This window comes from Ictidomys tridecemlineatus, chromosome 3, assembly GCF_052094955.1.
Source record: "Ictidomys tridecemlineatus isolate mIctTri1 chromosome 3, mIctTri1.hap1, whole genome shotgun sequence".
Classification (NCBI taxonomy): domain Eukaryota; kingdom Metazoa; phylum Chordata; class Mammalia; order Rodentia; family Sciuridae; genus Ictidomys; species Ictidomys tridecemlineatus.
In genome coordinates this window covers 6112882-6136559 of record NC_135479.1, presented here as the reverse complement: position 1 = coordinate 6136559, position 23678 = coordinate 6112882, and the positions used below count along the sequence as shown (strand labels likewise).

Below are 23678 nucleotides of genomic sequence, written 5' to 3'. Positions count from 1 at the left end.
TGCCTGTAATCCCAGTGACTCAAGAGACTGAGGCAGGAGGGTGGCAAGTTCAAGGCCAGCCTCCACAATTTGTCAAACAAAGGAAGGGCTGTGTCTGGGGCTCAGGGGTAAAGCACTTGCCTGGCATGTGCAAGGCCCTGGTGACGCAGCACTCCCCTGGAGGGAGAATAGAAAACAAGGCCTGGGGATGTGGCTCAGGGGGTAAAGTGCCCTGGTTTCAGTCCCCAGTATAAAGAAGGAGGAGGAGGAGGAGGAGGAGGAGGAAGTGGAGGGGAAGGAGTCTGCGGTGTCAGAAAATGCCAGGCGAGGTAGCTCAGGCCTGTAATCCCAGCAGCTCAGGAGGCTGAGGCAGGAGGATCACGAGTTCAAAGCCAGCCTCAGCAAAAGTGAGGCGCTAAGCAACTCAGTGAGACTCTGTCTCTAAATAAAATACAAAATAGGGCTGGGATGTGGCTCAGTGGTCAAGTGCCCCTGAGTTCAATCCCTGGTGCCCCTCCCCAAAAAAGAAAGAAAATGCTGCAACCCTCCCACACAGGGAAGAAGAAGGAGAGGGCAAGGCCAGGGACACGGGAAGGCCCCTCAGGGAAGGTGGGCAGCCATAGAGCCACAAGCGCTCACTGGACACTTGTATGGATTGGACAGTGTCCTCCCAAAACTCATGTCCACCTGGAATGTGACCTTCTTTAGAACAGGATCTAGGATCATTCTTTATAAGATAAAATAGGCACAGGGGGAAGACACCGGCCGAGACTAGGAAGGCGTGTGCGCTGTCCAGGGAGCACCCAGGACTACTGGTCACCACTGGAGCTGAAAGGCCTGGCATGGCGTCATTCTCAGAGATTCAAGGAGCAACCAATCCTGCCAACACCTGGGTTCTAGCCTGGTGACTTCTGCCATCGTGACCTCATGACTTCCAGGACCACGAGATAATACACTTCTGCTGCTGTCAGTCACCGAGGGCCAGGTACTGTGCTAGGGAGGCACCAGGAACCAGCGAGCCCTGTGTGTCACTCACGGGGTGCTCCGCCAGGGCTGGAGGTGCCAGAGCAGATAGCCCCAGGGGTCCCAGCCCGTGGGAAACTGTGACAGCAGCGGCCACCAGGGAGGGGTCCCCAGGGAGGTGGTCACAGCAGGCAGTGGGTATTGCCCAGAGCCCTGGAGAAGCACCAGGTGACAGCAGCCAAGGAGAGGACCGGCAGGAGGCAGGGGCCAGGAGAAACCTGGACTTGATTCTGGAGCACCCTGAGCTCACAGGAGGCCCTCGGGAGCAGCATGTCCGGTTTGTCCTAGGACAGTTGTGGGGGCATCAGAGGTGACTGGAACGGGGACACAGTGTGTGAGCTGGGAGCCAGCCAGGCTGGGGGAGGAGGGCGCTGGAGGTGAGGCGAGGGCACAGGCAGCCGGGTAGGGGCAGCGTGGTGCGGCAGGTGAGGAGGAACTGATGGGTGGGTGGCCTGGGTGGCCTGGGAAAGGGCAACAGACCAGGAGCTCTGCCAGGGCGGGGGCAGAGCAGTCGGGGGGCGCCACACCGGGGCAGCTTCCTGGGGAAGACCTGGAAAGTGGGAGATGAATCTGAAGGTGCAGCCGCGAAGCCGAGAGGAGCAGCCTCGCCAGGACTCCGTGGAGAGAGGACAGAGAAGCTGTCCCTGCAGCAGGGGCAGAAGGAGGCACCTAGAGACAAGAAGGCACTGAGGGGGCTCCAGCCACTCAGCAGCACCCAAACCCAGGCAGATGTGGCCCCAACGCCCCAGCAGAGGGCACTCTGGTCATGCCAGGGATGTCATACCAGACGCCAAGAGGTGGGGTGGAGGCCAGAGGGAGGAGGAACCCATCTGGAACTCTCAAGTAGTTAAAGTAACCCTCAAGGACCCCAGGCCCTGGGCTTGGGGTGTTAAGATACAGTCACAGGCGAGTGACTCGGTGACAGGACTTGGCTCCTTCACCCAGCCCAGGAACCAGTACCTGGACAGCACTCAGATCCCAGCTCCATCCTGCTGGCCTCGTTACCATGGCTGGTTACTGGATGTGCCTAGTGCGGGAAAAGGAAGCTGCTGAGTCTCGGGAGCTCAGTGGGTATGAGAGGCCACAGTGAGCAGGGAGGCCTTCCTGGAGGAAGAGGCCTCAAAGCAGACACCTGAAGGCCAACCTGAAGGATTATCAGGGCAAATTGTCCCAGGAGAAGGGAACAACCACGTGAAGATCTCAAGGGGCCAGGCAGAGCAACAATTGGGTGGTGTTGCTATTACTCTTACTGAATTTTCTGCTGTTAATCACCAGTTATTTGCTCATTATTAATCCTAAGGATTTATTATTTGGGGGCCCCAGTCACTGAGCTGACACCAGGACTCAGCAGCCACCCACCGGATCACCTATTTATTTATTTATTTACTTATGTGCCGGGGATTGAACTCAGGGGCACTTGACCACTGAGCCACATCTCCAGCCCTTTTTTGTATTTTATCTGGAGTCAGGGTCTCACTGAGTTGCTTAGGGCCTGCCTAAATGACTGAGGCTGGCTTTGAACTCACGATCCCCCTGCCTCAGCCTCCCAAGCTGCTGGGATTACAGACGTGTGCCACCGCGCCCACAGGCAGGACCCTTGCTTTGTGGACACTATGTCCCCTGGCCCGCCGCCTCCTGCAGCTGCCTTCCACAGGCATACGGCATGAAGCCACAGTGACCATGCCCAGCCCAGTGGGAACTTCACCCTACAGAGTCACCAGAGTCCAGGATGGTGAGGGAGGGGCCCCCAGAGCTCTATCAACTTCATCTTGATGAAGCAGAGGTCAAAGTTCAGGGTGGGGCTCGCAGAGCACAGACCCGTGAAAACTCCCCTGTTTCATATTAAAAAAAAAATCAGATTATGGACTTTATTTATTTATTTTCATGTGGTGCTGAGAATGGAACCCAGTGCCTCGCACATGCCTGGCCAGTGTTTTACCACTGAGCCACCCCTGGGCCCCCTGTCTGATGTTTTTCATGGAGGGGAAGGAGTCTTTAGGGTAAGTCCCTGAGTGTGCCAGAACAGCCAGGGACAGGAGGGAGGAGGCTGGATCCAGCCTGTTCTGAAGGTGTTCTCACAGGACTGGGCAAGGCTGGCACAGGGGTGGTGCCGTGGTGCCACTGTGTGACCCACTGTTCCCCATACAGGAACCAGGGACCATCTCTTTAGGATGATGAGGCAAATCTTACGGGGTCCACCCTCCTCCAGGGGATTTAGAACTAAGCTGAATAGCCCTCATATAAAAAAGCAACTCTTCTTTGGCAATTAAAGATCAGAGTGAGTCAGGCACAGTGACGTACACCTGTAATTCAGCAGCTTGGGAGGCTGAAGCAGAAGGATCACAAGTTTGAGGCCAGCCTCAGTAACTTACTGAGACCCTGTCTCAAAATAAAAATTTTACAAAGGACTGAGGATGTAGCTCAGTGGTAGAATATAGGCTAGCATGTTTGAAGCCCTGAGTTTGATCCCCAGGAGGAGGAGGAGGAGGGGGAGGAAGAGGAAGATGAGGACGAGGGTGCCAACAACCAACACCACCCCTTAGATTGTCAGCTAGAAGATGAATCCTAAGAACACAGTGACCTCTGTCTAATAAGCTGCTCTGGCAGCACATAGAACAAACTGGAAGGATCCAGAGAAGATCATCGTGGTCCTTGCACAAGGACAACGCACAAATTCAAGAGGCATTCCATATTTAAAAAATAAAAATAAAATGTTCCTTCAAGCCGGGTACAAGCACAGCATCTCCTGCGCGACTGCCCAGCGCTGCGCCATCCCACTGGTGTGAAGTGCCAGCTTTTTGTGGCTTTCATTTGCATTTCCTTGTTGCCTCACAAGGTTGAGCATTGTCACGTGCACCTGAAGCATTTCTGAAGCTTCTTGGGAGAAATGTCTATTTGAGTCCTTGGACCATCTTTAAATGGGGCTATTTTTTTTTTTTACTGAGTTGTTAGAGTTCTCTATTATATTCTTGATACGAGTTTCTTATCAGAAATGTGATTTGCAGATATTTGCCCCCATTCTGTGAGGTAGCCATTACCTTCAGGATGATATCTTTTGAAGACCGAAAGCCTGATTTTTTTTTTTTTTGTATGGGTGATTAAACCCAGGTATACTTTGCCACAGACCTACATCCCCAGATCTTTTTATTTATTTTTTTTTTATTTTGAAACACAGTCTCCCTAAGTTTCTTAGGGCCTCACTCAGCTGTTGAGGCTGTCCTTGAACTTGCCATTCTCCTGCCTCAGCTTCCTGAGACGCTGGATGACAGGCGTGAACCACTGCACCTGGTCAAGCGTGATGATTTTGAAGGAGTCTGGTTGATGTGTTTTCCCTTTTTCTTTTGTACTTTTGGTGTGGTATCCAAGAATCCACACACAGCCCTGCAATCCCAGCAACCCAGGAAGCTCAGGCAGGAGAATCACAAAGAGGAGGCCAGTCTTGGCAAGTTAGGGAGAGGTTGTCTCAAAATAAAAAAGGCTGGGGATGTGGGCTCTGTGGTAGAGCATCCCTGGGTTCAATCCTCAGCATCACAAAAAAAAAAACTGAGCCCAAACCCCCGATTATAACAGAGCCTTAGAGAGGCTGCCTTTACTGAGAAGCACCCGCTCTTCACTCGGGCCTGCCGATGTCCCACCGGTGACTAAAGCCAGGATAAAGCTTGGCACCTTGTCTTCTTTTTGCGCCTGTCTCCTTTATTACCTAACCTGTGGATCAGGCTCCTGCTCAGCTCTGCACACATTAATCACTTAAGGAACGTTCATCTAAAAACTGGTAAAACAAGGTTGGTTGGCCCTAAATTTACCCACGTCTCTCCTCCCGTTTCGAGGCTGGAGACAGCAAGGAAAGAGTCACCAAGGTATTTTCAACACTTGCGGGGACACTCCACTTCCAGTTTCTACAACGTCCTGTTCCAGACCCCTTGAGGGGCACCCAGAGGTGTCCACTCACTGCCCTGTACATTCCGGGAACAGCGCAGCCTCGCAGGCCCACAGCCCTCCACAAGACTGGCCCCCCGAAGCGGGATCGGTCACTGCATGGGAGTGGAATCCCCCTCCAGGAGCACAGGTCTAATAGATAACACCCCACAAAACAAATGGATGCTGCCCACAGGAGTGATAAGGACCCCTCCAGAGCCACCTGGCGGAAGCAGGACGGAGGTAGCATCAGCCAGACCCTGTCCACCCCAGCCATCAGGGAAAGGGTTGTCCCTTTTCAGGGAGCAGACTAGTCTCCCTCCGGGCTGTCCCCCGTCTCCTAGAGGTAAACCTACTGTCACTAGGGCAGAAGTTCCAGTCACGTTACCCCCAGCACCACGCTGTCTTGATTATTTTAACTTTGCAGTGATCGGATACATTTTAAATAATGCACGTCAAGGGTTGGCTGGGTGGGAGAGAAGCTCCAGGAGGTCCTGGAGTTCAGAGGGGCCCAAGTGGAAGTGACAGTGTCCTGACAAGCCTGCCCTGCTCCCCACTGCTGTCTGCCTGCATGCCAGGGGGTACGGGCCGCCAAGCTCTAGGTTTTCATTGGAAGGACTCCTGGGCAGCTGAAGTCAGCAAGAAGGGAATCCTCCACCTTGGCCTCTGTCCCCACCGCACCCCACCCCAGCTGTGTTCTGCCCCAAGATTGCAAATGCCCCAGCGGACTGTTTACGGATCCCAAAGAATATGGAGGACTCAACTGAGAGGTGGTGGAGGCTTTATTACTCCAGTGCTCCTCGTGGCAGCAGAGCTAGGACAAAATGGAGGGCTGCCCCATGCCTACCAGCAGGGGGGACGCATGGGCTAGGTCACTGCCGCCTGACAGGTGGAGTTCCGCAGATGTTATGAGCATGCTCCATTGCTCTGCACCTAAAGGCAGGAGATAAGGGAGGTAGCTAGTTTCCCCTTTCAGTTTCATTCAGGATCACACTTTATGAACAGTCTTCATCTAGGAACTGATTAGTGTGTAACCCAAGATGCTGAGAAGTGAAGTCTGGTGTGTGTGTGTGTGTGTGTGTGTGTGTGTGTGTGTGGTGTTGGTACGTACTAGGGCCTTACGCCCAGTAGGCAAGTGCTCTACCCAGCCATGTAGTTTCTTGAAGGTCTTTCTCAAGCCAGGCAGGGGCAGGAGAAGGTGCACATCTGGAATCTCAGAGACTCAGGAGGCTAAGGCAGGAGGATCACAAGATCAAGGCCAGTCTTGGCAGCTAGTAAGATCCTGTCTCAAAATAAAAAATAAAAAGTGCTGGGGATGTAGCTTCGTGGCAGAGCACTCACCAACCCCTGGGTTCAATCCTCAGTACAAAACAAAAGAAGAAAGAGGAGGAGGAGAAGGAGGAGAAAGAGGAAGAGGAGAAGGAGAAGAAGACTTCTCAGTGGGAACTCCTGGCGCCCTAAAGCCTAGAGTGGGGAAACCAGAAACTGTGCTTCTGGGTTGTGCAAACCACATGCGAATGACATGCAAACATCCCAGTCTAGGCCTGCTGACGGGTGAGTGCCTCTAGGGTTCCTGGCTCTATGACTTGGTCTTCCTCTTCTTCAGGTTCTGCACAGCCTCAGACCTGGGGTGACCAGAAACTCTCTCACCTGAGGAGGGTGCTCTTCGGAACCATCCCTGACCGCCAAGACCTTGGGTTCAAGGCAGGCTTTTCCCAGGGTATCCCAGAGCCCCGGCCCAGAGAAGATCTACTCTAGAGAGGGCAGGAACCAGATCCCTAGGCTGGGGTGTAGTTCAGTGGCAGTTTGCCTAGCATGCATGAAGTCTTAGGTTCCATCCCCAGCACAGGAAGGAAGGCAGGAAGGAAGGAAGGAAGGAGATCCCCGGTGGGACAGCGAGGCTGGGATCAGAGTCAGAGGACGTCCTGGAGTTCCCATTGCCAGGGAACAGCAGGAGGTATGCTTTGGGGGCAGGAGAAGGAGAGAGGTGACTTGCCCAGCTCCCCAATCTCTGACCCCTTCTGTCCCTTCCATTCCCAGACCAGGCTCAGGGAGTTGACAGTCCCAAGCTCTCCTGCTGGGTGGGAACCCTTCTGTTCCCCACTATGTCCTGGTCCAGGCACCAGAGCCTGCTCAATATGAGATCTCGGGAGGGGAGGGTCCCGGGGCTGCCAGGCCGCCCAGCCTTTTGTACTTCCTAGGAGGGTGGTTCCACATTGCCTGCCCTTGGGGCTGTCCACCGTGGCTGGAAAGAGGCTGCCCTCCCCTCTGGACAATAGGTGGCCCCAAGGCCCTGTCTGAGAGCATCAGCTCACCCTTGTGACGAAGCTTCCAAGCTTCAAGGAGGCAGGGAAAGGATTATGAAGGCCTTGGAGATCAGGTTCTCTGTTGACCCTGCTCATCTATGTCTTTAGGGCTCCGCCATCTGATGAAGACACAGACTAGACTGTGACGTGACATGAGGGACCAGAAACCTCTGAGTTTTTGTCTTGCCCACAAACCCAGCTTCAAGGTACTTGTCTATGGAGCTGGTCTCACTGGGTGGGGTGTCCCTGAGAGCTGAGGCCGGCAGCTCCTGTGGCCCATTTCACGCCGACTCCCAGGAAGTGAGACCAAAGCGCCTTGGCTGAAGGGAAAGCGAGGACCGAGAGACCAGCGAGTGAGAAACGAAAAACGGAGAAAGACCAGGCAGAGATACACTAGAGAGTTTATTTGTCAGAGCTGACAAACTAAGGCCGTCTCTCGATGGGAGAGAGAGGCAGGACAGACTTGGGTTCTGGGACTTCTATGGGGCAGGCTCAGGAGTCAGGGCCAGGCGGGTCCTAATGTGGGTGGCTAAGGGTGGGGTTGTGATGAGGGAGTGGTGAGCCTTTCTCAGCAAGGCCCTTGGGCAGGGAAGCCAAACTTTTTCCTTAAAATGGCGCCTGTCACTGAAGATGGCCGTCTGGAAGCCAAGCACGGACCTTGTGTTGGCTCTGTCTCCCTCCTTGTTCCATCCTGCCCCATCAATGCCCATGACTCGTGGTTCCCAGTGCGAAGGAAAGACCACTTTCCTGCCAGGGCAGAGGCGAGAGCAGCCCCCAGGCTCCGCTCTTCTCTGTCCCGCTTAAGTCTTCTGGAATGCACCTCCAGGAAGCCAGGTCACCCCTGGTCCTGGGCTTGTCTGCCCCCAGAAGCACAGTGGGTCATGTGGACATGATCTCCTGTGCTCAGCAGCAGGCCCTGCTCCCAGTGAGAAGAGGGTAGGAGGGATGTTAGTGAAAGGAACAAGGGATGACTCCCCCCAGTGTGACGTGAAGGCCACTATTCAGAATAGCAAACAGGAAGGGACCTGGCCGACCTGCGGTGGGCTCAGGGAAGGCTCCTAGGGGTGCTGCAAGGGCTGAATCCTGAAGGACAACCAGATTCTCTCTGGCAGCCAAGGAGGAACCATCCCCTGGAGGGAGGGGACTGGAGGGCCAACTGGAGGGTAAATGCTTGTGACCGGGGAATTCTGGCAATGCGGGAAGGGACAGTCCCCTCGTGGAAGGTGGAGTGTGCAGGGGGTCCCAGAGGGAGACTGGGGCCTCAGAGCTGGGACACAGCTCCCTGTGGGTACAAACTGAGTCAAGTGCAAAGGGTCCCCTGACTCTGGTGTCCTAGCTGCGTAGGCTGCACCCCAGGATCGGGCCTCCAGAGACCTAGGGAGGGGAGACACCAGGAAGGAGCCAGCCCCACCCACAGACAGGTATGGGGGAAGGTAACAGAGAAAAGATCCCAGCGGCACGGGCAAAGTCCCCAAAAAGGCTGCTTAGGAAAGTGACAGTTTCATAAGCCTTCTCCCCCAAGGGAACAAGACAAGAAAGAACAAGAAGGACCAGAGCAGGTGGGTAAGGAGAGAAAGCTGGGAGGGGCAGGCGGAGCCCGAGGCTGGTGGGTGCTGGGTGTGAAGGCAGGGCAGAGGGGCGGTAGGTAGGCGGTAGGGGAGGCAGGTCGAGGTCCTACCTGAGGAGAGGCTGTGGACCGTGGCCCTGGGGTGCACCAGGGAATCCAGCAGCACCTGGGGCCTTACCATTTGCTGGCGGAACAGAGCTCTTGGAAGAGGTAAGAACCAGTTTCCTGGAGGAGCCCCACGTGAGGCACCTGGTCCGCTGCCGACCTGGACCACCAGAGGATCACGGGCCGGGATGTCTCTAGAGCTGAGTGCGCCGCCGTGCAGGCCCAGGGGAGCAGGAGACGCCTGCCCCGCCCACAGGCTCACACACGCTCACATCCTGAGACTGTGGTAAGGTGCTTCCTACCTGGGCAGGTGTTCTGGGGCCCTCTGAGAGGGAAGAGGTTTGGACCCTTGAAGAAGACAGCTTGGTGTGAGCAGCTTTGATGCTGTTTTAAAACCCAGGGGCCAGGGCTGGGGCTGGGGCTCAGCGGTAGAGCACTCGCCTGCCCATGTGAGGTACTGGGTTTGATGCTCACCACATAAAACTTAATAAATAAAATAAAGGTATTGTGCCCAACTACAACTAAAACAATATTTTTAAAAATAAATATACATTTATTTTTAAATTTAAACCTGGAGGTGCTGAGTGGGTGGATGACTTGAGGAGTTTAAGACACCACCTCAAAAAGAAAAGAAAAGAAAAATATCTCTCTGGGGCTTGGGGAAATGGTATAGTGTGCCGGGCTAGGCAGAAGAACTTCCCTGGAAGTTTCTGGAGTTTCCAGGATCCTCCTAAGGCCTGGGGCCAAAGGGAGGAGGGCGTAGGACCAGCAGGTTGAGGTCCTACCTGAGGCAGGGGCTGCTCCCTCACTACCTGTTGCAGCCCAGAGGCCTGAGCGTAGGTGAGGTCCGGAGGCCGAGGCAGGGAGCAGGAAGTGAGTCAGGACTGGAGCAGAGGGAAAAGCTCTCTGAGCTTGGCCTTGGAACTGCAGAGGCTCTCTGATGGGGAGCAGTGAGCTGGGCAGTGGTGCTGAACGAGGTATGCCCGGCTTCGCTCTTTCAGAGCAAAGATGTGAGAGTGTGTGCACACGTGTGTGTTTATCTCTGTGTGTAACTGTGTGTGACTGCCAATGTGTTTGTGTACCTACTAGTGTGCCTCTGGATGAGTACATATGGCTGCATACCGTGTGTGACCGTGTGTGTCTACATGTCAGTGACGTATGTGTCTGTGTTTCTGGAATTCTCTTTGTGTGTCTATGTGAGTGTGTGTCTTCATATGAGTTTGTGTACCTGTGTGTGTCTGTGTGTGACTGTGTGTATCCATGCCTGTGTGGCTCTGTGTGTAGGGGTGGTAGGGGTGACAGAGGAGCCTTTGCAGGTGGCAGATCATTACTGAACAGATCATGGAACTTGACTCTTGGCCTTGAGCTCTTTGTAGCCTTGGAGTGAACCTCCTGCCTTATCTTTAAAAGCTGCAGGTCAGCACCGGGTCACATGCCCTTGTCAAGCCAAACTGTGTACTCCATGCATACACTCAGTGCCTGCCCATTCACCCTGGCCTTCCCAGCAGTGTTGACAATGAAATTAGGCAATTCGTGTGGCACTGTGAAAATCTATGTCAATATTTAGGAAGCCTGGTCAAGAATGCTTGAAAATGTATCTGTGTGCACCTATGGGGACCTTAGGATTTCACTGGCCCTAGAAGTGCACTTTATCAGTGCTTTTTTGTCTTTTTTCTGTTTCTGGGGATTGAACCCAGAGGTGCTGTACCATTAGGCCACATTTAAAATTTTGGCTGGACATGGTGGTGATACTTATAATCTCAGCAATTTGGGAGGCCAAGGCAGGAGGATCACACATTTGAGGCCAGTCTCAGTGAGGCCCTGTCTTAAAATTAAAAAAATAAAATAAAAATGAAAAGGGCTGGGGATGTGGGTCAGTGGTTAAGTAACCCTGGTACAAAAAATATATAAATATATTTTTTTGTTTTGAGATGGGGTCTCCCTAAGTTGCCCATATTGGCCTAGCATTGTGATCCTCCTGCCTCAACCTCCCAAGTCACTGGGATTACCAAGGCACCACCTGCATCCTGCTCAATCCTGCTCACAAGTATTTATTGAGTGGTCTCAGGAGGTTCTACCTGCTGACCGCCAGGTGACATAACTACTGGAAAGAATTCCACCTAGCAGCCTGGTGCCATTGGTCACTGCCTGCCCCACCCCTGCAGCACTTCCTGCCTCCTCCTGCCAGGCTGTCTCTGGGAAGTGGGTGAAAGGAGATGCCGAGGCCAAGGTATGGCCTCTAGCCACCTCCCAGGGGGTGGTGCCCCTCTGTGATACCTGGTGCTGCAGCATGAGGAAGAGACAGATTCAGCCACCCAGGGAAGACGGCAGTGGGTTGAGGGAGGGCTGGCAGCCTGCCCACCACCAGGCTCCATCTGTCCCCTCTCCAGGCAGTGGTCACTAGGCGGAACAGGACTGTGGCCGTACTGGTAGAAGAGGATGCCCCAGGCTCTGGAGCACGCGGACGGCAGCTGGGCCTGGGTGGTACTGCTGGCCTCCCTGGTGACCCAGGCTCTCACCTTGGCCTTCCCTACCTGCATAGGCGTGTTCTTCACCGACCTGCAGCGAGACTTCCAGGCCAGCAACAGTGAGACCTCCTGGTTCCCCTCCATCATGATGGCTATGCTCCATGCTGGGGGTGAGCAGCCTGGGGATGGGGTGAGGTGGAGACAAAAGGGGCCTGGGATGGGGAGGAAGTCACAGAAGCTTTCTCTCCTGGGTACCTTCTTAAAATTTCATCTAATTTCAGCAGGCTGGCCCCCGCTGACTGGAATTCCGTGGGACTGAGTAGTGTCCCCAGGAGACTGGACTGGGGATAGGGAGAATGGGGAGGCAACTGAGGTACAAAGCCAGCCAAGAGCCTAGAGAGTCCTCTTGGTGGCCCTTGGAGGATTGAGCCAGACTGTAGGTACGCAGGGGCGCTCAGCACCAGACTGGGGCCAGCAGACATGCTCCACCATGTTGCAGCTGGACTATCTCTTGGAACATCTTTTCTCCCTCTGCTACAAGGAGGTAACACCCCGCATCCTTCCTACCGCTGCATGGGATGATAGGGAAGACCACATGGGCTCCGGGGAAACATATGGAGCTGCGAATCATTAGTATTTTATAGACCTTCTTCAGGGCTTCAGGATGGGAAGAGGGTCCTAAGGACGATGCCAGGAACAAGACTGGGCAGGCCAAGGGCCCCCCTCTCCCCAGGGCTCCTTGCAGAGAGGAGGCTGCAAGGGCAGGAGCCTGGAGGGAAGGCCATCCCCACTTTCCCTGCTCCTTGCTCAGAGGCCCCGGAGCCGAGCCGGGTTGGCAGCTCCAGGAATGTGCCCGCCTCACCCTGACCCCAGTGATGGAGGCAGGGCAGGAAGTGCCCAGCAGGGTTCTCGCGGGAGCCCTGGGTGCAAGTCCTGCCCTGGACTCCTGGGAGCTCTCCAGGGATACTCCACAGATGGCGACCCCAGTGGGAGGGTGACTGGTCAACAGGATACAGACCTGACCACCCACAGAGCTCTCCTGGGTGCCTGTTTGCTTACCTTAGCAGCCCTGGCTCCTGTGTCCCTCTCTGCCACTCCCTCTACCTGGCACCAGCAGCCTGCTTGCTATTCCAGGTCCTTCCTTTCCTGGCACTGGGAGTGAGGAGACCAGGAGAAATCAGCACCCTCCAAAATGACCCCTGAATCTGCTGCCCCAAGCTTGGACTCAGGGCAAGGGGACAGGCCATGCTTGGCCTGTCATGACCCAAGTCATGACTCAGCATGATCCAAGTTTGGGGTGGGCAGTGGGAATCTTTCTTTCTCATGCAGGTAGACAAGGGCCTGGGCCAGAGGCTGGGGATCAGGCATCCTGTGAGGACCGCCACTCCCCAGCCAGCTTTAGGCCTTGCAGCCCAGAGCACCAATATCTCCATCAGTGTGAGATTTCTGTTTGTCTGTCCCTCTCTCTCTGTCTGTCTCTCTCTCTCTCTCTCTCATACACACACACACACACACACACACACACATACACACACACATCTTTAGCCCATACTCAGTCCGAGTTATGTAGAAACCTTAAACTTGAAAGAAAGCATCATCATCCTTTCGCTCACCTGCCCCACACGTCTTAGAGGTGAGGAAAGCAGTAAGTACCAAGTGCAAGGCTTTCCCCGGCGGTGGAGTGCAGGCGGGAGTGGGGAAACAGCAGTGGCCCCTGCAGGGACACACCTGCCTCCAGGTCCCCACCCCAGCCCCACCCCCTAGTCAGTGACTCAGGGCTTTTCCCAAAGTCACCTTTCCCTGTCAGGCCAAAGTCTCCTTGGCAGGAAGGAAGCAAGGACCAGCAGTCACACCCACCGGCAGCCTTGCCTTTCCCTGCGCAGCGGGTGCATGGCGGGCCACAGCTTCCTCCTGACTGCCTCGAGGTCGGGCTGCTGGCTCACCGTTGCTCTTATGCCTCACTGTTTCCCACCACATGCCCCCTCACCACCACTCCATGCACACACACGCTCTCTCTGTCCCTCTGGCTGTACTCTGGGAGAGTAACTTGGAGAAGCTCCATTATGTGTGCCTGGGGGCAGGGCACTGTGTGAATGTGGCCCCTGCGAAGTGCCCAGTGAAAGCGCACAAAAGAGAATACAGAAAGAAAAGAAAGAAAGAAAGAAAGAAAGAAAGAAAGAAAGAAAGAAAGAAAGAAAGAAAGAAAGAAAGATGGAAAGAAGGAAAGAAAGAAAGAAAGAAAGAAAGAAAGAAAGAAAGAAAGAAAGAAAGAAAGAAAGAAAGAAAGAAAGAAAGAGGAAAGAAAAGAAAATAGAAGAAAAGAAAAGGAGGAACACCCCATGGACCAGTGATGCTTTATTCAGCACCGGAGGGGAACATTTTTTGAGGGAGATGGCATCTGGCCCCCACAACAGTTTGGCTTTCATAGGGCCTTGGCAGAGCCAGGTCATGGGGGCAAATGGCATCTGACCCCCAAGAGGGGCTTTTATAGGGCCTTAGCAGAGGAGCCAGGTCCTGGGGAAAGTGTAGGTGGGTGGGAGGACCGGTAGGCAACTAAATCCTTCCCCAGGATGGCAGGCTGGACTAGCTGCTTTCCACCTGGCAGGGTGTGGCTGGTTAAAAAAAAAAAAAAAAAAGTCACTGGGGCCCTAGTGTGGTGATTTACACCTGTAATCCTAGCAATTTGGGAGACTGAGACAGGAGGATTGCAACTTCAAGGCCAGCCTCAGCAACTTCATGAGAACCTGTTTCAAAATTTTTAAAAATAAAAAGGGCTAAGGATGTGGTAGAGCTCCCTCTGGTTCAATCTCCAATACTGCCAAAAAAAAAAAAAAAAAAACCCACTGGGATAGACTGGCAGGCCCTCTCCACATAGAGCTAAGTAGAGCCTAGGTGGGGGTTTGGGGCATTTTTTTGTTTTTGATTGAACCAAGGGCATTGTGTATGCTAAGCACACTCTGCTCCTGATCTACACCCCAGCCCTAACAGTGGATTTTGATAGTGGCTGGAGATTATGGGAGAGAGGAGAAGGTACCTAGCTTGATTTTCTCCAGAACATTCCAAAGACCAGAGCAAGGAGGTACTGGGTGGTCCAGGGCCCCACCCAACTACATAATTGAAAGGCGAGGGAGGATGGCCAGACTTCCAGAGGATTGGGGGCAGCATAGAAGTGGGACTGGAAGTGCCCACCATGGTTTAGACGTCCCTGGATATGGCCATCTGGACAGGACTAGTCTCAGGGGCACAGTGCAGGGCCTGGGTCTGCCCCTCTGGGGATGTTTATCGAGGTCAGCATCATCCAGCCCAACCCCTCCCTCTGTTGGGGAAGAAACTGAGGCACAGGGCAGGACCAAGATCTGCCTGGGCCACACTGCCAGGCTGTAGCAGGGTAGGAGATGCCAGGAGGGTGCACTTTGAACCACCTGAGTAGTTCCTACTGAAACCCTCTCCCCCGGACTGCAGGCCTTCTCATCTGCTGCCGCCTACTGACTGTCTCCTCCCCACAGGACCTCTGTGCGGCATCCTGGTGGGACGCTTTGGCTGCAGAGTGACCATGATGCTGGGTGGGCTGCTGGCCAGCCTGGGCATGGTGGCCAGCTCCTTCTCCCGTTCCCTCAGCCAGCTGTACCTTACAGCAGGAATAATCACAGGTAACTGGCCTTCTCTGAAGGGGCAGGCAGGTGTGGATAGGGTGGACAAGCCTCTTAATTCTCTGAAACTGCTTTCAGTCCACTGGAACATGGACAATGGACAGATATATAAGAAGGCTTAGATGTTCCTAATCTTAACGGTGCATAAGAAGATAGGATGGAGAATGTGAAGGCATCATGGCCCTGGGTGGGCACGGGCAAATGTGAAACAAGAGATAAATATCTAGCACAGCCAGTACAGGAAATACAACCAGGCAGGGGGAGTTTGCTAGTCATAGTCAGGGAGGGCCTCAAAAAGAAGGTGACATTTGAGTCAGCTTTCTGTTACTATAACAAATACCTGAGATAATCAACTTGTTTCTTTTGGCTCACAGTTTCAGGGTCATGATCAAGTTGACCCTGTTACTTTGGGGCATGTGGTGAGGCAGCATGGCAGAGCAAAACCACTCACCTAATGGTCAGGAAGCAAGAGAAAGAAAGGAAGGGGCTGGGGTCCCACTGTCCCCTTTTAGGTCATACCTCCAATGACCCAAAGACTTCCCACCAGGCCCCACTCCCTTATGTTTCTACCACCTCCCAATAGCACCATGCTGGGGACTGAACCTTCAACAATGGCCTCTGGGGGACACTAAACCAAAACAGAAAGAGCAGAGATTGAACAGGCGTGAGGGAATCTAGTTTGAGGCTCTCTGAGTAAGAGCATTCCAAGCAGATGGAAGTGATGGGGAGAAGTCAGTCTCTGGATGCTTGTGACGGGCAGAGAGAAGAGCCAAAGGTGACCCCAGGTTCCAAGAGTCAAAAAGGTGACACAAGGAATTTTTGCCCTGAGCCGCTGGAAGACTGGAGCAGTCATTAGCTATACCAGGGAAACGCGGACGGGACGCTCAGGTTTGGACAGGTCCAGTTTGGAGCTCCAGAGAGAGACCTGAGCTGGGGCAGGCAGTTCAGGAGTCCCCACACGGTGGGAGCAAAGTCTTGAGTTAAGACATCACCCTCCTGTCAGAGAGGGAGTGAAGTTGGTGGCTGAAAAGGCTTGAGCCCAGGCTATCCCCAGCTCAAAGGTCTGGACAGGAAGAAGTGACCTGGGAGGCAGAAGAGTCAGGAGAGTTTCTCCAGAGTGACAAAATTCCTGGCACAGTGCTGCATACCAGGAATCCCCGCAACTCGACAGGCAGAGGCAGGAGGTTTGCAAGTTTAAGGCCAGCCACCGCAACGGAGTGAGACCCTGTCTCAAAATTTAAAATTAAAAAAAAAAAAAAAGGCTAGGGATGTGGCTCAGTGGTCAAGTAGCCCTGGGCTCAATCCCCAGCACCAAAAAATAAATAAAAAATAAAAAATGAGTGCTGAAGTGTGCCAGGCTGCTGATGGGTCAGATGAGATGAGAGCCAGAGGAGCCCTGCTGCAATGAGGCCTTGGAAACCTTGATAAGAACTAGTCTGGGGCCGAGGTGAGGGTCAAGTCTGATCAATCAGGTCCAAAAGAAAACAGCCAGTGGCCGGTAGTGATGGCGGTGGCGGTGAAGCTTAGTGGGAGAGTGCTTGCCTAGTGTACGTGAACCTCAGCATCGCCAAAAACAGGAAAAAAAAAAAAACAGAGCATACAGGAGGGGATTAAAGATAACAGATATACACCTAGCACATGTGAGTCCCTGGGGTCATCCACAGCACCACCAAAAAACCAAAAAACTTTCTACAGCATTTCTTTTTTTCTTTTCTTTTCTTTCTTTCTTTCTTTCTTTTCTTTTTGTTTTTTGTGTGTGTAGTATTGAGGGCCTCACTCATGCTAGGCAAGCCCTCTACCACTGAGCTACAATCCATCTTTTTTTTTTTTGGTCCTGGGAATTGAACTCAGGGGCACTCCACAACTGAGTCACATCCCCAGCCCTATTTTGTATTTTAATTAGAGACAGGGTCTCACTGAGTTGCTTAGCACCTCACTTTTGCTGAGACTGGTTTTGAACCTGTGATCCTCTGTCTCAGCCTCCTGAGCTGCTGGGATTACAGACATGTGCCATGGCACCCTGCCCAACCTTTTTTTTTTTTTTTTTTTTTTGTGTGTGTGTGTGTGTGTGGTGCTGGGGATTGAACCCAGGGCCTTGCGCATATGAGGCAAGCTCAACTGAGCTATATCTTCAGCCCCCCTGGCCTAACCTTTTTAATTCTTGTTTTCAGATGGTGTCTTGCTTAGGCTGACCTCAATATTATGATCCTTCTGCCTCAGCCTCCTAATTAGCTGGGATTATAGGCATGCAACACTGAATGAACACAACGCCTTTATGTGTGTGTGGTACTGGGAATCAAACCTAGGGTTTTGCACATGCTAAGCACACACTTTACCACTGAGCTACATCCCCAACTCCTTCTCCAGCATTTCTATGTTAAGGGACCAAAGAAATGGGCTAGAACCCAAAAGGAGTTGTGGCATCAAAAGGGTTTGGTTTTTTAATAATAGGGGAAATACAATAAAGGAGAATGATCTAGTAAAGATGGGAGGAAAGGCTATTGCAGAAGAGAGGGGGATTGCTGGACATGTGTCTGAGTGGACAAGCTAAAGGGAGAAGTAGAGTGTTGGCCTCTAACTGCATTGGTGGGTCATAATCCCAGATGAGCGACTGAGTGTGAGGCTGAGGAAGAGGTGTTGGAACACACAGAGGAAGAAGAGGCCCAAATGGTCACCTAGGGGGCGCAGATGAGTGAATGACCAAGGAAGCCCATAGTTGTTAGGAGCTGCCCAAGGGCCCATTAGGGGCCAGTAGTCATGCGGTCATCTTGAACTTTGTCTCTAGCGGCACAGCTAAACAGGAATAGAGCAGGTGAGGAGGCAGAAGGGCCCCTTGGGGAGTAGTTTTTGAGCTGAGATGCAAGTGGAATGTCTGAGTAGAGAACATTCCAGGCAGAGGAGATGGCAACTGCAAATTCTCTAAGGTAGGAGCAGCTTGGTATCCAGAGGAAGAGAAAGAAGCTGATGTGGCTTGATCCTGGTGAGCGACAGGGAGTGGCCTGAGATGGCATCCCAGAGGTGAGCCAGAGCCAAACTGCACAGAGCTTGCCAGGGCGTAGTAAATACTTTGGATGTTTTCCAAGTGTGACGGGAAGTGTTTGGAAGGTGTTAAGTGGGGTGCCACTGGAAGCCCAGGGAGGGCAGATCTGAGGGGTGGGGTGCTTACAGGGAGGTGGAGAGACAGGCAGACCCCATCTTCAGTGCATGGGAACTTGGAAGTCAGTCTGGGCTAAAAGTGAGGAGGCAGATGTGGGACGTGGCCACTCTGGATGCAGGTGGAAGGCCCCGGAACACCCCTGAGTTGTCGCCTCTCTCACCCTGCAGGCCTGGGCATGTGCTTCAGCTTCCAGTCAAGCATCACTATGCTGGGCTTTTATTTCGTCCGCCGGCGGGTGCTGGCCAATGCACTGGCCTCCATGGGTGTCTCTCTGGGTGTCACCCTCTGGCCACCATTTGCCAACTACCTCCTGGAAGACCTGGGCTGGAGGGGCACCTTCCTTGTCATCGGCGGGGTCCTTCTCCATTGCTGTGTCTGTGGAGCCATCATGAGGCCCGTGGCCACCAACACAGCCCCTGAGACCACAGCAACTCCCGCTCCACCTTTTAAGACAACTGCCCATGGCTGCCTGGCAACGTGTGGTTTGATCATCCGGCACCACCTGGCCTTTGACATCCTGTGGCACAACACGGGCTACTGCGTGTATACCCTGGGCGTGACGTGGATGAGCTTAGGTTTCTTGCTGCCACATGTCTTCCTGGTCCCATATGCCAGGTGGCATGGGGTACAAGAGGACAGGGCGGCCCTGCTTGTTTCAATCTTCGGTTTTTGCAACATCTTCCTGCGGCCCACAGCGGGGCTGGTGGTAGGCCGGAAGAGATTTGCCAGCTACCGCAAGTACCTGTTCAGCCTGGCAGTGCTGCTCAACGGGCTCACCAACCTGGTGTGCACAGTGTCCGCCGACTTCCGCGTGCTGGTGGGCTACTGCCTGGTGTACAGCGTGTCCATGTGTGGCATTGGCATCCTCATCTTCCAGGTCCTCATGGACATTGTCCCCATGGATCGGTTCCCCAGCGCCCTGGGCCTCTTCACCATCCTAAGTGGCATCGCTTCTCTCATCTCCCCGCCACTGGCTGGTAAGCCCTGGGAGGGAGAGCAGCCAGGTGTGCCCAGATGGGGCCTGGGTGGGCAGGGTATGGAGTCGGGGCAAAGGGGAACAGTCCAGACAGATGTGGGCCTAGTCCACTCTCATTTCCAAGGGCAGGGATTTGGGATTCTTGGTTACCCCAGGCACCCAGGAACTGTGCTATAGCCTGTTTCCCACCTAGCACACAGGGTACAAAGAGTTGAAAATATGGATTTGCACACCAGACTTAGACCTGACTCCACCTTCCCCTCTGTTTTCTTTTCAGAGAAGTGGGAATGATAATAGGATCTGCCTCATGGGCTTGCTGTGAGGCTCCCAGTAAAGAACTTAGTAGAGAGTCAAGTGCATAAGGGCTGGGCCCACACCTACTGTTATTAGCATCCTGGTTCCCCTACTCCCTACCTGTGGGACCCAAGCAAGTCACTTTCCTTCTCTGAGCCACAATGAAGACTGCAAAAATGCAGAAGAGAGCACCTGCTCTGACATTCATTCACCCAGGCCAGTCACTGAGTGCTCATGGCCAAAACCATCCTCATGGGGCTTACCTCCCGATGGAGGAGTCAAGAGTAAAAGCAAAGAGACAGTTATGACCACAGTGGTGGCTTATGTGGGAAGAAAAACATGATTTGGAAGGAAAGACCCACGGGGGACAACTTGCTGGGCAGCTGAGAGTGACTTTGATAGTAAACGGGGGAAGATTTGTCCAGTCCTCTGACAGTGTGTGTTAGATGTCCAGATTTCCAAGGGGGTTCCCCAAGCAAGTAAGAGGAGGAAGCTCTCCAGGAGGGGATAAGGATGGGACTAGGAGGAGGCTCAGAAGACGTCTCAGACTCTGCTAGCCTTGCCTCCTTGCTCCCTGACATCAAGGGTAAGGGAGTCGTGCCCAAAATCTCTCTTCCAGTCTGAGGACTCCTAACCAGGCCAGGGTAGGCCTACTGCTTCCTCCCTTCCTTCCATTCGGTAATCTAATGAGTCCCTGGTGGGTGCCAGCAATAATTTCTTATCTAGCAGAGTCAGAAATAAAATCCCTCCTATCACTAAGGAACATTTACAGTGTGGAGGTGGGTTGTGGTAGCCCCAGACAGTGGCCTAACTTGCTCTCTGCTCCCCAGGGTTCCTCCTGGACACCAGCAACAACTTCAGCTATGTTTTCTTCATGTCAAGCTTCTTCCTCATCTCAGCTGCCCTCTTCATGGGTGGCAGCTTCTATACCCTGCAGAAGAAGGAGTGGCGGGGCAGGGAAGCCAAGGCCAAAGGAACCATTTCAGAGGCCACCCCAGTAAAGGATCCAACCCTGGAAGATAAGGACGATCCCAAGAAGCATCTGTGTTCTGAGGTCATGTATGTGACCAGTGTCTGAGCTTCAAGGGTCACATGTGTGACCAGCATCTGAGCCTTCAGTGAACCTTTTCTCAACCCAGGAACAGGGCTTCCAGCTGCTTTGAAGGGTGCTGGTATAGAAGATAGCCCAGGAGGCCTGGATTGAAGGTTGTCCAGGCTCTGCAAGTTGGGACTCAGCCAGGACCTGGAAACTTGGAGGCCAGTCTCTGAAGACACAAAGTTCCTTCCAGTTGCAGAAACCAGGAATGGGCTTTCCTCCTTGGGCCCGGAAGGTGGGTCTGATCCCTGCTCCATGCATTGGGGCCAGTTAAGCTCAGTGGGCCTTGGGCCATGAATGACGTTCCTACAACCCAGCACACTGGACCTTCACGCCAAACCTTTATACTTCCAACATCAGCTCTGCTTATCTTTCCATGGCTTCCAGACAGTTCTGAAGAGCTCACCCTCCTGTCCATCTTCACCCTCAGGGCAGCCAAGACTGTGGATGTGGTTGCCCCCACACAACTGGCTGGGCTTGGCTGACTGGAGCCCTGGGACAGGCAGTAGTGGAAGACAGGGCTGAGGAGTGGGCCTAGATGTAGGACGGAGACAGATTAAAACTGGGTGGAGTATCCATCCTGGTACCTATGCAGAGAGGAGGGGAATCCCTGGCTTGGGCCCCAGAATTGGGAAAGCCTGAGGGGTGCCTTGTCATCCCAGTAGGTTACTCCAGGGCTTTCCTCCTCCTTTGGCCCACCCTATAGCCTTGGTGGGAAAAGTGATGCTGGGTCAGGGAAAAGCAGGACATCTGGCTGACCCAGGGAGGCGAAATCTCACCAGGAGTGCACCACTGTGAGAAATAGGGCTGTTTGCAACAGAAGACTTCATGTAACCTTCCCTGACTCCAGAGAACCTTTTTCTCCCTGGTTCTTAGAAGTGTCACTTCTGGGGCAAGTAGTAGCCTGGGCCAGCTGCCAGTCCATCCCCACTCCCTGCTGGCCTGGCCCTGCAGCCTGGAGGCCAGGGCTTCCCCACTTTGTTGTTGCCCTTCTCTGAAGTCATCACCTAGGACTGGCTATCATCAGCCTAGGCTTGTCCCAGCAGGGTACCCCAGGGAATAGGAAAACAGAGTTTGTTTGAATTATACACAAAAATGTTCCCTGCAGTGGGTCATAAACTCTGAACTAATAAGGGCAGAGAACAGGTCTGGAGTAGTTTCCTCCCTCCCCTTTCCTTTCTCCCAGCTTGGCAGGGACTGCTTGGGCTTAGGACCACGTTTGTTGATTCAGGCTCAACCAGGCTCCAGCAAGAAAACCTTATCAAGAAAAATTATTTTGTTTTTATGACCTGATGCCAGCCTTCCTCCTCCACCTGTCCATCTGGCTTGAATGTCCATCCTTGGGGCTGTGGTGTCCCAAGACCCATCACAAGTGCCCTCTTATGGCCAGAGAAGGTAGTGCAGAGATATGGCAAGGGACACTGGGCTGGGATATAGGTTTGACTCAGCCACAATTTACTGTGTGACTTTGGGCAAACTGTTTTATCTCTGGATGAGCCAACATCTCTTCCAATCTGAAAAGTCTGATTATGTGAGTATACTTAAGATTCCTGTTGCCTTTCTGCCTCCCACCCAACTGAGCTTGGTCAATAGCTGTAGCTTGTGTTCTGAAGGGATACATTTTTCCATCTCAACTGAGTGAAAAAGAAGAGAAGTGTGGCTGGTAGGTAGGTCCATCAGGTTTTAAGATGCTGTGTATTTCCTAAATGGGCCACTTCTTGAAAACATATAAGGAAAAAAATATATCCAGGAACCTTCAGTATAGGGAATTCTGACCTCTCCTGTCTCCACGCAAGAGTAGCAAAAAAGTAAGAGGAGTGGAATGGTCCAATAAATAAGAAAATATTAATTAACCATCTATTGTGGGGCTGGGAATATAGCTCAGCTGGTAGAGTGCTTGCCTTGCATCTTGCATGCATAAGGCCCTGGGTTCAATCCCCAGCATCACAAAAAAAAAAAAAAAAAAAAAAAACTATTTGTGCCACAGACTGGGTAGAGGAATAAGACCTGGTTGCTGTCATCAGCCCCAAACCAAGGACTAAGAATTCTTTCACGAGGAGGGTCCCTGAAGCCTTAGGAAGAGGATAAGACCAAATGTGGGAGGCTGACTAGCAAGTGACTGGGTCTGACTCCCCTGCTGAGCGGTGTGGCCAGCGGTGGTCACTGGTCAAGCTGCTGGATAACCTTGGTCTTCTAGGGTGACTGTGACTCGTGCATGGGCGTGCCTTCCTACAGCCCCATAGGTGGAGCTATGCTCACCTGTTCCTTTGTAATATTACCCCTTGCCCTGTTGAGGGTAGAATGTTCCATGGAAATGCCTTTTGTATGCCCCCTTCTCTTACTGTGCCCTTGGGTGTGGCCTTCCTAGATGTCAGTAAACCTGCTGACAGCAGACATCCTGAAGCTAGACTCTGTCCCTTGAAACATGACCCCTTGCCTCATTTGAATAGCTTCTCCTCAATAAAAGGGGTCAGCACATTCCCTCTCTGTAGACCCTTAAGGTCAGAGAAGCAGGCACAGCACCGCCTCCTCAAAAAAAAAAAAAAAAAAAAAAGTATTTCTGTCTCTTGTGTGGTTATTTCCCGCAGCCCAATTAGCCCAGTTCTCCTGGAGTGACCCCTGAGTGTTTTAGTGGGGATCAAACACAGCAACCAAACATAAAAAAAGGGAAACTGGAGTGACCCACATGGCTCCAGAACCCACTCAGTTGATTACATGGAAACTGTCTGGGACAATTCCTGGAGGACGGGTGGGGCTCACCCTTTCAGGCCTGAACTCCAGGCCTTTGCCTCTATTGTCCAGGGAGAGGCAGAGAAGAGCCCTGGCCACCCTGAGCAGAGATGCACTTCCCTGAGCCTGCATAGGCTCCCGACAGAAGCCCAAAGGCCTGGAGCCCTCACTGAGCAGCCAGGGAACCCAACCACCCAGACTGAGGTCAAAACCCCTGCCCTGAGGCTGTGTGTCATGCAGAGGCCGATCACAGGGATCTTACACCTCAGAGTGTGGAGGCCACTCTGCTTTAATGCAGGCTCAGAGCTGAAGGTACATGGTCCCTTGTCCTCAGAAAGCTCACAAACGAAACCTCTACCACCACAAGCCCTATCATCTGTGATCATGAGACCCCCATCAATCAAACTTTCCA

At 53.1% G+C, this 23678-nt stretch overlaps 1 protein-coding gene, 1 long non-coding RNA gene and 1 other non-coding gene across 12 annotated transcripts; 2 read left to right on the top strand and 1 right to left on the bottom strand.

The window, feature by feature from the left end:
- The first annotated feature begins 3595 nt into the window (after positions 1-3595).
- On the top strand, positions 3596-3699 carry LOC120884587 (U6 spliceosomal RNA). The gene has a single exon (XR_005727017.1). It is a non-coding gene; the product is annotated as a U6 spliceosomal RNA (small nuclear RNA).
- Positions 3700-7349: 3650 nt separating this feature from the next.
- Positions 7350-13336, bottom strand: LOC144375970 (uncharacterized). Of its 4 annotated transcripts, none has more exons than XR_013435933.1 (4): positions 12977-13318; positions 12423-12515; positions 7881-11542; positions 7350-7543 (listed from the first exon to the last, which is right to left on the bottom strand). It is a non-coding gene; the product is annotated as an uncharacterized LOC144375970 (long non-coding RNA). The 4 variants fall into 4 exon arrangements; XR_013435934.1 differs by lacking the exon at positions 7350-7543 and having other exon boundaries at positions 7613-9243; positions 9681-11542; positions 12977-13336; XR_013435932.1 differs by lacking the exon at positions 7350-7543 and having other exon boundaries at positions 7613-9513; positions 9681-11542; positions 12977-13335.
- Positions 9056-22379, top strand: Slc16a5 (solute carrier family 16 member 5). 7 transcript variants are annotated; one of them, XM_078041705.1, is made up of 5 exons: positions 9056-9181; positions 11286-11533; positions 14870-15013; positions 18338-19147; positions 20271-22379. In XM_078041705.1, exons 2-5 carry the CDS (start codon positions 11335-11337, stop codon positions 20516-20518), a joined length of 1401 nt encoding a protein of 466 aa, XP_077897831.1. In that variant the 5' UTR covers positions 9056-9181; positions 11286-11334; the 3' UTR covers positions 20519-22379. The 7 variants fall into 7 exon arrangements, with proteins under 7 accessions (XP_077897831.1, XP_005332601.1, XP_077897832.1 ...); XM_005332544.4 differs by lacking the exon at positions 9056-9181 and adding an exon at positions 9761-9872; XM_078041706.1 differs by lacking the exon at positions 9056-9181 and adding an exon at positions 9817-9872 and having other exon boundaries at positions 11438-11533.
- The last annotated feature ends 1299 nt before the right edge of the window (positions 22380-23678 follow it).

What these genes read in the sequence shown, in the direction of transcription:
- Slc16a5 (XM_078041705.1), top strand. Translation starts at nt 11,335, where the DNA reads ATGCCCCAGGCTCTGGAGCACGCGGACGGCAGCTGGGCCTGGGTGGTA. An exon ending in GGCTATGCTCCATGCTGGGG is followed by an intron (nt 11,534 to 14,869) that starts GTGAGCAGCCTG and finishes TCCTCCCCACAG; the next exon opens with GACCTCTGTGCGGCATCCTG. An exon ending in CATCTCCCCGCCACTGGCTG is followed by an intron (nt 19,148 to 20,270) that starts GTAAGCCCTGGG and finishes TCTGCTCCCCAG; the next exon opens with GGTTCCTCCTGGACACCAGC.